The 13,615-nt window shown below is 40.7% G+C and overlaps 1 protein-coding gene and 2 long non-coding RNA genes across 3 annotated transcripts; 1 reads left to right on the top strand and 2 right to left on the bottom strand.

Annotated features, from left to right (window-relative positions):
- Positions 1-2,919: 2,919 nt before the first annotated feature.
- LOC135346927 (uncharacterized) lies at positions 2,920-7,711 on the bottom strand. The gene is made up of 2 exons (XR_010398139.1): positions 7,572-7,711; positions 2,920-7,312 (listed from the first exon to the last, which is right to left on the bottom strand). It is a non-coding gene; the product is annotated as an uncharacterized LOC135346927 (long non-coding RNA).
- Positions 7,660-12,864, top strand: LOC135346884 (uncharacterized). The gene is made up of 2 exons (XM_064544660.1): positions 7,660-7,801; positions 8,452-12,864. Exon 2 carries the CDS (start codon positions 8,468-8,470, stop codon positions 12,641-12,643), a length of 4,176 nt encoding a protein of 1,391 aa, XP_064400730.1. The 5' UTR covers positions 7,660-7,801; positions 8,452-8,467; the 3' UTR covers positions 12,644-12,864.
- Positions 11,499-13,441, bottom strand: LOC135346928 (uncharacterized). Its single transcript, XR_010398140.1, has 2 exons — positions 13,275-13,441; positions 11,499-13,050 (listed from the first exon to the last, which is right to left on the bottom strand). It is a non-coding gene; the product is annotated as an uncharacterized LOC135346928 (long non-coding RNA).
- Positions 13,442-13,615: the final 174 nt, after the last annotated feature.

Consider the following 13,615-nt stretch of genomic DNA (forward strand, 5'->3'; position numbering starts at 1 on the left):
TATCAGTATGGAATATTTGCTGAAACATCAAATGTAACTATTGTCAATTCTATCATAAGCCATAATGGTATCGGCATTGTATCATTTGAGTCAAGCATTACACTCTGAAACTCTCAAATTGACAGCAATGACTTTGGATCGATCGAGTTATGCTATTAGGTAGTACGCAAGATGGACACAATGAAATAGATCGCTGTTCTGTCACACAAAACAGATTCTCTGGAATATTAACTTTCAATCAAGAAGACACCATTTTTAGAGACTAACATAGCCACAGATCCACCTCTCCTTCCACAGCCACTAGTTGCTTTGGAGAACAGACCTTTTAAAACTACCCTTAGCAATCTTTATGCCAGGAATAAACCTTGCTAATAATACCAGTGGTAATACTCACGCGAAGTTCTTTGGGAATAATGCTAGTTTCGGTGGAAGAGACATCTTTGGACTAACAGAAGTATCGTATTATGAGGATAGATGTTCAGTTTTAAAGAATGGTATTTTTGATTTTGACGATTCAGTATCAAGTACTTTTCAACTTGCATCAAACCCGTCTCGAGTGTGTTTCTGTGTAAACGATGCACCACAATGTCAAAACCGAGCATACCTTGTATAGTTAACGAGACGAAGTTTCCAGGAGAGAGCTTTGAGATTTCTGTAGCTCTCGTGGGATTCAACTTTAGCAGAGTAACAGGAGCTGTGTTTGCTACTGTACTGGATGGGAAAGCTGAAAGTATCAGTGATGGTCAACGTATCGATGACTATATATACAATGCACAGCACTAAAGTACACAGTATTATCCAAACAAACAAGCACGCCTTTTCAATTGGGCCTCTCTGCTGAAGAATCGTTTTTTCAAGGCAATCAAACTGATATAATTGAAGTGTAATGAGTATACACTCTGATGCATGTAACAATAAAGTAGTACCCTGTACCGCTATTCTCACTACGGCCATTTTCATTAACATCACTGTGCGTAACTGTTCACTGGGGTTTCAGCTTATTATGTCTTCCGGTATGTGCGGATGTGACAAAAACAGTAAGCAGTTGAAGTTAACCTGCGAGATTCAAAACTACACTGGCGTCATCATCAGAGGAGGAACTGTGTGGGTGGGAGTGGACACTTATGTAAATGAAACAGACCTATACTACTGGCATCAATACTGTCCTAGTGACTACTGCAATAGGTCTGCAATACCTGTTCACTTGACATCCCCTGATTCACAATGCAGCTCCAACCGTGCTGGAATGTTGTGTGGGAGATGTAAAGGCAACTACAGCCTGCAATTAGGAGTTGATCGATGCATACAATGTCATGACAATAGTTCTATTGCTCTGTTGATTGTGTTTGCAATCCTTGGAATTTTACTGGTTGCTATGATTACACTCTTCGACTTCACAGTTGCCAATGGTACCATAAATGGACTCATATTCTACGCAAATGTTGTGTGGATTAACAATGCTATATTGTTCCCACAGCAGGGCAGACAGAACATTGGCTACTACATCATCACTGTGCCTATAGCTTGGATTAATCTGGATTTTGATATTGAAACTTGTTTCAGCCAAAAATTGGATCAACTAACTAAAAGTGGTTTACAGTTCGTTTTCCCAGTCTACATCTGGTGTATTGCTGGTCTCATCATTTTAGTTTCCAGACATTCCATAAAAGCTACTCGATTCTTTGGTAGAAACTCTGTTGCTGTTTTGTCTACTCTCATACTACTATCTTATGGGAAGCTGTTCAGGATTATCACAAATGTGTTTACTCCAGCTGATATTTCTGGCTCTGATGGTTCTATTCGCAGAGTTTGGTCCCTTGATGGAAATGTTGAATATGGAACAACACCCGGACACATTGTCTTAATCGTGGTTGCACTACTGTTTTTATGCTATTGTTTTGGTTACCATTCACCTTGACTCTCCTTCTAGTACCCTTCCTAAAAGCCAAGTCAGACTACCAACTCCTTCGTTGGATTAACACATTCATGCTGTTTTTTGATACATTTTACTGTCCTTTCAAAGACAAGCAACAGCATCAAATGTGGACAGGGATTCTACTCATCTCCCGTGTAGTTATATTGATTGTTTTCTCATTAACTTCGACTTCCAACCCGAACGCTAACATACTGGTGTTGACCATTATAGCTACACTCCTGCTACTGTACACAGCCATTGTGGGATATCTCTACAAGCAGTGGTTTGCATCAGTGCTTGAAGTGTTGTACCTCCTCAACCTTATCATCTTAGGCGGAGCATTCTTGTTTTATCAAATGCAACCGGAAAATGTCCGACAAAACGACACCCTCAATTCAGTGACATCTACCTCAGTTTCTATTGCTCTCCTACAGTTTGCTTGCATTATAATCTTCCACATAGCCAAGAAGATTGGACCCAAGTTTCGAAGGCTCTCCAAGAAAAGAACAGCAGAAGTGGACATTGAAAGTGTACGTCGCAAAGAAGGTGTAGAATACAAAGTTGCAACACAGGTAGTGACGTTGGACAATGCAAAGGAGCAGCGTAGTAACAGCTATAATTCCACGATTATAGAGAGCCACTTAATTAATGTAATGCTCTGTCACTATCATGCATTGTGTAACTGTATGTGCATATGAAATTAATACCTACGATAGCCATAAATTGGCATGGGCATGGTATTTGGCCGATAGTGGCAAATTCGGGAATTAAATAATTTATTCCACGTGCAGACAGCGGTTTCTCTGTGATTTGTATACTTGACTCAGGCTGGTTGGGGTGCTCGAGCACCCCTAGCACCCCCCTGGCTACACCCCTGTCAGCCCACTCAGCAGCTGGTCTCTTGTTACAGCATATAATTGTAACTTAAGAATATTGAGTACATAATTATGACATATTTTTGGTGATACAAAGATAGTGCATGGTGGGCAGCATAATAATACATATCTAGAATCCCATTATTATAGTTACATAGAACAGAGTACAGATAATAAAAGTAGCTAATCTATACACAGTGCATTCTGTTACTGGTGTTCTTCATTATCTGTTACTTGCACATCCGATGATTTTGAGCTTCCAGTGCCAGTGCTGAGTCGACCACTTTCGCCAGTTGCAATCCCAGATGAAACCGTAACACTAGTCCCATACACATCAGCGATACCTTCAATACCATCGGCAACGACTACACTACTGGTAACCTTTTTCTGACGATTTGGTTTGTTTTTGGACCTGCTCGTCTCTTTCGCTCTATTGAACATGTCATTATCTGTCAATCCATCGTTCGTTATTTCTCCTGAATACATTCTTCCTCTCGTAGCAGGGTTTAGCAGCTGCTGTTGTTCGGGTTCTTCAACAGCTGGTTCACCACAGAAATTGCGCCAACGGTTACGCAAACGAGTGGTTAAATGTAAAAGACGGCGAGTGCTGTTTTTGTAAATCGGTGTCTTATGAAAAAGCAAGTAACAAATGTAGAGGACAAAGTAGACCATGGGGAGCCAGATCAAAATTACACCAATTACGTAAAAAGCAGCAGGGTAACTTGAGTGTACATTTTTCGCATTTTCAGAGTACAAATAGATCGAGATGAAGTTTATAAGAGCAAGATTGAAGAAAATAGCAATATCCAGATAATTGAACAATTTAACTCTGTAAGGTTGTTTAAAGGAGACAGCAATTACTATTAAGAACAAAAACACCAGTTGCCAAATTTTGGATAAAACTTCATTGACCGAGAAAGCATATACAACAAATACAATCAGCCTAAGCACAAAATATAAGCCAGTAAAATATCGTTGTTTCGGTTCATAGCAGCCTTGAAATGCATCCATATAATGATTCACAGTTAATGTTGGCCAAAATCTTTGTAGGGATTGGAACCTAGGTTTATCGAGCAGCCAGTTTATAAAATCGATTAGTCCGAGAAAAACCAAGGGAAAAAAGATAGCAAAGATGATAAAAACCGAAATTGCCAACACACCATACGGCCAAATGTATTGCGGCTCCCCAAACTGATACTGTCCAGCGTAGTAGACTAGATAGCCACCAGGTGCACCATCTTTATCAAACACACTAGTCGTAGAGAGTAGTTTTGTGGAAGTTAGAGTGAATTTTGTGTACGACAAATATATGAAGCTCACCAAGGGATGAAGCATAGATCTTTCAGGAGCTTTGTCCACGTTGGCTCTAGCCATCGCTCCAGAGACATTTGTAATTCTTCTCTTTTTTTTTGCACACAATTTAAAATGTCGTAAATGCATAACAACATACACAGTGAAGATTGGTAGCAACGGAAAAACAGCAACAGCATAGTCAAGGCAGATTACATCAAGAGCAGTGAAGTTCTCCCTAACACAAAATGGGTCCATTACATCAGAAAGAGAGTTCAGATTGAACAATCCATAAGCGATTCGATAAGCTTTTTGCAATATTACTATCATGTGTGAAGTATCTGCTTCTTGCGATATGTGTGGATTTTCCTCGTCCTTAATAGTGTACGGCGTACTAGTAACAGCTGTCAAATTAGTTACCCCAGAGCCTATCAACTGAGCGTAGAGGATAAAACTTACTAAAGGACCACTCATTAATCGAATATCACAACAAGTTATCACGATGAAGATAATCACGTATGGAACGTAAGTTAGTCCGATATAAGTGAAAACGTTAGCAATGAGATTTGTGGTGTTTCTTTCGCACGGTACGCATTCGTAATTGTGGGAGTTTACCGCAGTGGAAAAACCGTCTCTACACTTGCCACACAGAGGTCCAGTGCGGTTGAGGAAAGCGCATTGCTTGTGATCCAGCTGGTCATAGTCTTGATCGATTGAGAAGAAATCTGTCTGTGCATAATTGTACAGCAACGAGGTGGTTCCCATATACAGAGCAGTATTGTTAATTGAAGGCACAATTCCAATCCAGTAACCGTTTCTAATCTTCGACACCAACTTGGGTTTATCACACAGTAAGTTTTTTTCGAAAGAAAAGATATCGCTCCCGCCAATACATTCACATGCACTCTGAGACTTATCATACGATTTAGATCCATCAATAGATACAGTAGATTCTGGGGCTTGAGCCAAAAAACCAGGAGGGCATTTGCTGATTGTCAAGTTAAGATGAATACCCCAGTCCCTACTTCCAGCAGTATTCAATTTGAGAATTGTTTCTTCCTCTTCTTTGCCTGTTACACTAACATACCCGTCAGCTATGTATGTGAATCTTGGGTCAACTTTAGAGATGGAGTTATTAGTGACGGCTGTATAGACAGTATCAAGTGTTACATTGTGGTTCAAATCGTCCATCGCTACAATTCCCATCTGAAAATTGTGACCTGGGAAAATACGCTGTGTAGCATTAGATAAATTGAAAGTTTTAGGGTACGTACGAATCTGTTCATCACACGAGCTATTCACATATACCCAGGTCGAATTACTCCAGCAAAAGATTTTCTCGGCAACGTTCGAGTCCGCTTCAGTACCTTCTGACCACGAACAAGGGAGAATAGTAGTGGAGAAAATTGAATGACCAAGTTTTTCTGCCTTGTTACCTTTGAAAACAAATTGAGTTAGCCACTTCTTGGGAGCCACAAACGGATCGAAGTACTGCAGAAAACATTTCACAGAGGACCTCAAGTCTTCTTTTCCTATATAGTTGTTGAAAATAGCTCCTCCGTAGAGGCTAGCATAATTGTTCTCGAAGGTAATATTGGTATTAGCCCCCATTATAACAGAAGCCATTCCCAGTAGAGATATTGCACCCCCTTGTGATCCGGTATTGCTTATAAATAATACAGTTACATAGTCGCTAAACGTGAGGGTGGTTCCAACGATGGCCAAAGCTGTACCCTTATTATACTGAAAATAATGATATTCCTCAAAAACAACAGCGACTTCTGAGATATACAGTGCACCAATACCAACACTATAAGCTCTTGCCTTCTCATACACAATGCTATTATTGTTAAAAGTACAGGCTCGAAAATATGCTGTACCTAAATCTCCACGAGCGAAGTAATGATCACGATCAACACTAACGGCCGAGCCGAGTCTAGCAGAATTAAACTGGAATACTGATCCAGATATATTTGCTTGAGCAAGCTGGTGACGGTGGACGTTTAACTGGCGGTGGAAAGAAATGGACAATGCCCCGCCATATATAGCTCTGTTGTCATGAAATATACACGACTTAATGAGGAAAGAATTTCTTTGGAGAGATTCATTCAACATCTTTGGGAAATAAATAAAAGATGCCATGCGTATACCACCTCCAGGACCTCCTTTGAAATCATTACTATCCACGTAGTAGCAATGGTTTCTTGTAAAATGCGAATCTACGACAAAAACAAAATTTTGAATAGCCCTGTCCACAAGTTCAATAATCATTCCGGCCCCCCATGTTGCATGATTGTGATAGAAAGAGCAGTTCCTAACGGTTATATTGTTCTTCATTGCTGTGCCTTTGAAATAGAGGGAAAGTCCCCCACCACGACCGAGGGAGTAATGGATTTCCTTTCTGGGGAGGATTGATATATCTGTTTGATTCTTTCCAGATTGATCTATTGCACGATTGAAGATAAACGAGCAGTTCTCAAAAGTGTAGACAGCATCACTATTGTTTGCAGTTTGTGTATTGTTCTCTCCACAGGTATCGTCCCCCGGCTTACAATAATTGAACTCCACAGCGAACCCTCCACCTCCAGACTCGTTTTTATTGCTCTCACTAATCCTGTTGTTATCAAAATGTGAGTTGTCGATATAATTCTCTCCCGCCACACTGTACATGACCACACCCACTGCCTCAGTACTGTTTGAGACACTCATGCGAGACATATTAACATTGCGACAATTGTAAAAGTACAGGCCAACACGAATCAAAATCAATTGCAAAGTGTTCGATGTAAAATTTGAGCTAGTACTTGGTCTCCATGCTCCACAATAAAGAAAGCTCACTCTATTAATGTTAATATTGGTAGAGTTAATAAATGCCAGTCCAGCACCTTCCATGCACTCTACTGTAGCGGTACCATTGTCTCCAACAAAGGCTATTTGGGAACCTTCTGTGAACAACATATTAGTCGCATTATTAGCCAATTTGTGGTTAGCATTAGAGCTAAGATGGAAGACAGTCGAGTGTTGTTTGTCTGGAAATGCTAAAGCAATGTTTATATCACCACAAGGATGCTCCACAGAGTTAGTATAGCAGGAGCTATCATTGATGCTATTTGGATTGCCCGGATCAATATATATTGTGTGTTGGTATTCAGTGGACTGCAAGCATTCACTCCAACAGGCACATAGCACCAGGAGCACAGCTAGCGCTAGCGGCAGTGTCCTAGGCATTGCTCTGTAAATATGATTATAAATGTATTGATAATTGTATATTGGCAAGTGGATTTTAGTTTAATAACTAGTCCAAGACTAGAGCACTGAGATCTAAGTGCTATGGACACTACTAACGTAGAATATTATACCTCATAACGACTACAATAGCTGCACAGTGACATAATAGCTATAGAATGATAGATATAGATATAGATATAAACATGCGCTTTCTGACACACTCGATTAATTCTTAGCTCAGATCTGGATAATAATAAACTCACCAAATATCCTTACAATGGCTCTCCCAATCTTGAACCTTTGGATCCACTCCAAAGGCAGAGGTGTGGCTTGTGGATCTTTGATTCAGCTGAACCATTCACGTGTTTTGCAGGGAATGTACCTCCTAGCAGCAATGGCTTCTTGATTCCAACACTGAGTGACCTCCCTCCACTATCTATGCCTCCACTATAGTGCAGATATAGACTACATCAAGACATTTGGATTATATAAGGTTAGTAGTTTTGTTGCATTTATTGCTGACTGAGCTGCTTTATGCAGAAATGCTGTAGATGATTCTAGTGATGAATAGTAGACTCGCAAGCCGTCACTGTTGCACGGTGAACAAAAAAGCTAGTGCTGGCTTGCGAATCTACTAAGTTAAGTATTTTTATCGATCAGGTAGACTATTAGCATTGGACAAAATGGTGGGTCCAGGGAGGGGGAGGGGGATGTTTCTCCTTCTGCCCCACCAGAGCTAGGCGAATGTGTTATATTCTCAGATATGTTCTCATGCAGATATGTTCTCAGATATGTTAAAAACAAGTGAAAGATTCATATAATCTACATGGGTATAAAGGCAGTCTGGTATCCAGGGGGGCTCTACCCTGATTCTTACGGCCATGATAGATGCACGTGCATGGAGGTAGAATCTATGCTAGATATCTATAATCTTACTTCAATTTCGTGAGCTCTCCCAAATTGAAAGTCATGTGTCCCACATTTCCAAAGTTGGTGTTGGGGTGCGTGTGGTGGTTTCCCTGGGGTACCCCCTTACTAGAGAGACTGGCCTCAAGAATGCTGTCTCTAAGATAGTGTTAGTGGCAGCACTATAATGGCTTTGTATAACAATATAATTATGTGTTTCCCCATGCATGCATGCAGCTGTATTAAGCAGATCATGAAAGCATTGCTATCCATTCTCTGCCTCTTCTCTTTGTATCGTTTGGTCACGCTAAGCGACTACGATCATGTTATTCACGTTGACCCGAACAATCCGAACAGTACTAACAACAGCACCTGCTATGATTCCGAGCAAGTCCCATGTGCTGACATAAACTTTGCACTGGCTTTTCCTGACCGACAGACTTCAACCATTTATATTCTCAGCTCTGATGCTAACCATAAATTGGCTTACAATGCAACTACTACAATGTTCACAGAAGGTTCACAAATAGCCTTTGTTGGAGACAATGGTACCGCTACAGTAGAGTGCATGGAAGGTGCTGGACTGGCATTTATTAACTCTACCAATATTAACATTACTGGAGTGAGCTTTCTTTATTGTGGAGCATGGAGACCAAGTACTAGCTCAAATTTTACATCGAACACTTTGCAATTGATTTCGATTCGAGTTGGCCTGTACTTTTACAATTGTCGCAATGTTAATATGTCTCGCATGAGTGTCTCGAACAGTACCAATGCAGTGGGTGTGGTCATGTACAGTGTGGCGGGCGAAAATTACATCGGCTACTCACATTTTGATAACAACGGGATTAGAGAGAGCAATAAAAACGAGTCTGGTGGTGGAGGGTTCGCTGTGGAGTTCAACTATTGTAAGCCTGGGGACGATACCTGTGGAGAGAACAATACACAAACTAAGAACAATAGTGAAGCTGTGTACACTTTTGAGAACTGTTCGTTTATCAACAATCGTGCAATAGATCAATCTGGCCAAAACAGAGGAGGTGTCTCAATTTTACCCAACAACAAAACTCACTCCTCTCTCGGTCGTGGTGGGGGACTTTCCCTGTATTTCAAAGGAGAAGCTGAGGCCAATAACTTTACGATCAAAAACTGTGTTTTCCACGGTAACAATGCCAACTGGGGAGGTGGGCTGTGTGTGCAATATGCCGATCATTCCATCCAGAACAGAATAAACGTAACCAACACTACCTTCGAAGCTAACCACTGTTTTTCCGACCACCGTCATAGTGGAGAGACAGGGGGTGGGGCTTTAGTGTCCTCCCCCGTGCGCTACGATGTCAAGAGGGATATTCTCGAAAGAAACGAGATCTTTTTCATTGATTGTGTATTCACTGATAACCGTGCAGTCACAGGGGGTGCTCTAGCGTTTGTGTACACTCTGCAGCGTCAATCGCATTATAATCAGTTATTCCAAGCAAACATTTTGAATTCCATGTTTAAAATGAACTCTGCTAGGCTAGGCTCTGCAATATCCGTGGACCACGAATATTTCTACCACCAAGGACAAGAAGGACACATTACAATCACTGATTGTACGTTTGACAGTAACAAGATTGTCTACACAGATCCAAAAAACCCTTATAGTATTGGAATTGGAGCAGTATATATTTCTGAAGTTCCCGCTACTTTTCAAGGAAGCACCGAGTTTTTGAACAATGATGCCAGTGCTTTGGCACTAGTTGGAACAAGAATAAGTTTTGCAGAGAACTCAACCACCAATTTCACAGCAAACAGTGGTTCTAATGGTGGTGCTATTACTTTATTGGGCGTATCGAGTATGTTGATTGGTGCTAATGCATATATGCATTTCGAGAACAATGTAGCAAGTCGATTTGGAGGAGCCATTTACAACAGCTACACGGGTAAAGAGGATTTTCGATCATCCGTGAAATGTTTCATACAGTACGACTATCCATTTTCGGATCCTAAATCTTGGAATGCACAGTTTGTGTTTAAGAACAATTCGGCTGGGAAATTAGGCAATTCAATTTACTCGACCACAATCCTCCCTTGTTCCTGGACTGAAGACTTTCAAGTGCAGCCGGAAATAGCTCAGAGCATTTTCTGCTGGAACGAATCTATCTGGAGGTACGAAGGGAGCAACTGTACTTTGCAGATATACACAGCTGCTCGTAAATTTACAAACGTAACTACCGTCAAAGTTTATCCTGGCTATCCGTTCCAGTTGGATATCAACGCCACAGACGATTTAAATCATGATGTCACTATTGATACTATCTATACGGCTCTTGTTAAGAATGGCACAGCTGCCATAGACCCCCAGTATGCGTACGTTGCCGATGGTTCCTTGGGTATCACCGGACAAGGAGGACAGAATGTTACACTCCAATTAGAGGTTGCCGGCAATAGAGATTGGCGTATAGAAATTGAACTGGTTATTGAGAGATGTCCTATAGGATACACAGAACAGACGCCCCTTATCGATGTACCATCCAACCAAACTGACATGCTCAAAGAGACTACATGCGAATGTATTGGCAGACACGAATTGAACACGTTTAGAGGGAACCTAATTTGCAATAAAGCGGATATGACATCGAAAATTCGAAATGGTTTTTGGATTGGATATGTAAAAAACGTACCGGGACTTCCAAACGACACATTATATATGGGTAGGTTAATACTGAAGAACATTTCAGAGAGTATTTTAACTCTCAAGGATTCACATTTCTCCGAGTCCAACGATACGCAATGCTCTTACGCTAATCGTACGGGTACGCTGTGTGGTGAGTGTTTAGAGGGTTATTCGGTCGCAGTGAACTCTTACACCTACGATTGTATCCCCTGTATTCATGGCAATAACGACACGAATCTTGCCAAGAATGCCGTAATATACATTGCACTGACCTACGTGCCTTACTTGATTCTGTTCCTGCTAATAATCTTCCTTAATATCAATTTAATGAGTGGATACTTATCTGGCTTCATCCTCTACGCCCAGCTGATCGGCTCTGGTGTACTAGAGCTAACAATCGATCGCCTTCCTAGCCAAGAATATGCTTACTACCTTCAGAAAATTTATCGGATGTCGTATGGTGTTTTCAATCTTAATTCCTTCTCCGGGATATTGCCTCCGTTCTGTCTTAGCGAAAATTCTAATACCCTAGGAGTGATTAGCCTTGACTACGGTGTCGCTATTTTCCCACTAGTACTGATAATCGTTATTTGGCTGGTCGTAAGTTTAGTGGGCAGGTGCAACTTGGGAAGGGAAAGAAATCGAGCTCTACACACTCTTGTAGGAAATAGCGAAACAAGTACCAGTCAAAAAATTGGAGAATCAGTGAAGAAAATTGTCTCTCACAATTTTATTAACGCTTTTGTTGGATTCATCTATCTATCTTACACCAAGATGAGCCTTGCCGCCACTCTCACCTTGACAACGGTTGGAATATTCGATAAAAACGGAACCTACGTGACCTCTCCACGTCTGATGTACTACGCTGGACAGTACTACTTTGGGCAACAGGAATATATTCTTCCGTATGGTCTAATAGCAATTATTGTGTACATGTTCGTCATTGTGCTGCCATTTGTTCTGTTAGGTGGTCTAGATTTCGTCAATTGGCTCACTGGTCTGGAAAAGTGTGTTTTACTGAGAAAATTGTGGCCCAGTCTGAAAATAAATTCTTTCTTAGATGCGATGCGTGATTGTTACCGACCCAATCGACAGTATTTTGCTGGAATGTACTTTCTCTTTCGACTAGTAATGCTAATGATTTTCGCCTTCTCCTCCAATCTACTCACACAAGTCCTGTGTCAGTTGCTGTTCATTATCTTCATGATTATCGTGGTTGCAATAATGCTACCTTACAAAAATATGCTTCACAATTTTATCGATATTCTACTCTTCCTCAACATGGCAGCAATTACCCTCATTTCAATCTATCTCTACTCCGCTCCCTCTGAAAATGGCAGCACCGACCCCATTGAAATCCACATTTTCGGTGTCATTTTAATATGGTTGCCAATGGTATATCTATTCATCTATCTCTGCTTATTTTGTGTACGAAAAACAAGAAGGTATAAAAATGCCACGGAGAAGTTTCTGGCCCATCGTGCAGTTCTTTTCTTGTACGAACATTTCTCAAATTTAGAGCTTTACAGAGAGATACAACAACGAGGTAGGGTTCGTACCGCCACCAATGCTAGGGGCAACAACGGAGTGTACGGAGATCTAGCTGATAATGGGGAAGTGCTGACTGAGTCGATGATACTGTTGAATCGAGCAGAGGAGGTTAATACATACCGACCGAAAGTTACCAAGTCTACTGTGTTTGAGGCACATGGCACAAGTGGTGTGGCTGACGTTCAGTGTCGGTATGGGACCAACGAGACCAATGATAAGTAACCTAGTAACGTGTTGTGTATGGCTAAGCTATGGACACAAAGTTATAATAGTATATTGATTAATGATTGCTGCTGTTTATGATTACAATAATTTTTCTCAACGTATTGCTTATAATTAAAAATGTATACATGTACAGTAATTATGATTTTGTATCGTTTATTTTTGTATATACAACAATTACAATTATGTGCTGCTAATAATAATTATAAACACAAATTGAACGTGTTGAAGTCATATATACAAATAGATCGAGATGAAGTTTATAACAGCAAAATTATGTTTTATAGTCGAATATAATTATAATCAATGTGCAGATAGCTCAGCCCACTCTGCTTCTGCTCTTCGAAGCACATAATTATAGCACCAGTACCACTACTAGCGCTAGCGGCAGTGTCCGAGGAATTGCTCTGTAAATAATTGATTATTGTATATTTACAAGTGGATTATAGGATCACTTAATTAATACACAAAAATAACTATAGTCTATGACTAAAGTATACTATAAACACTAGAATATTATACCTCATAATTACTATCAGTAGCTGCAGAGCAACATGCATAAATATGCGCTTTCCGACACACCTGATTTATTTATTTAGCTTTGCTCAGATCTATATAATATTAAACTCACCATCCATGGAGCTTAAATCCTTACAATTTCAATGGCTCTCCAACCTTTCATTGATCCTTGAGCAGCTGTACTGTACTGTACTGCAGGGCTGTAAGAACCAGGGGGGCTGGGGGGCAACTGCCCCCCTGGTTTTCAGACAGTAAAATGGGGTGGGGCTCCTCTGCAGAGCCAGCAGATCACAGTCCTGATATTTTAGTGCCTTTTAATCTGGTTAAATGCATGTGGTTTGTTGCAACAACACTGTACAGTAATGGGTCTGGATAATAATTATGTCAATAAAGGAAAAAAGTGCCCCAAGTATATAGGAGAGCTTTAATGCTCGTCGGCACTATACCTCTCCT

The sequence above is a fragment of the Halichondria panicea genome, chromosome 13, assembly GCF_963675165.1.
Source record: "Halichondria panicea chromosome 13, odHalPani1.1, whole genome shotgun sequence".
NCBI classification, from domain to species: domain Eukaryota; kingdom Metazoa; phylum Porifera; class Demospongiae; order Suberitida; family Halichondriidae; genus Halichondria; species Halichondria panicea.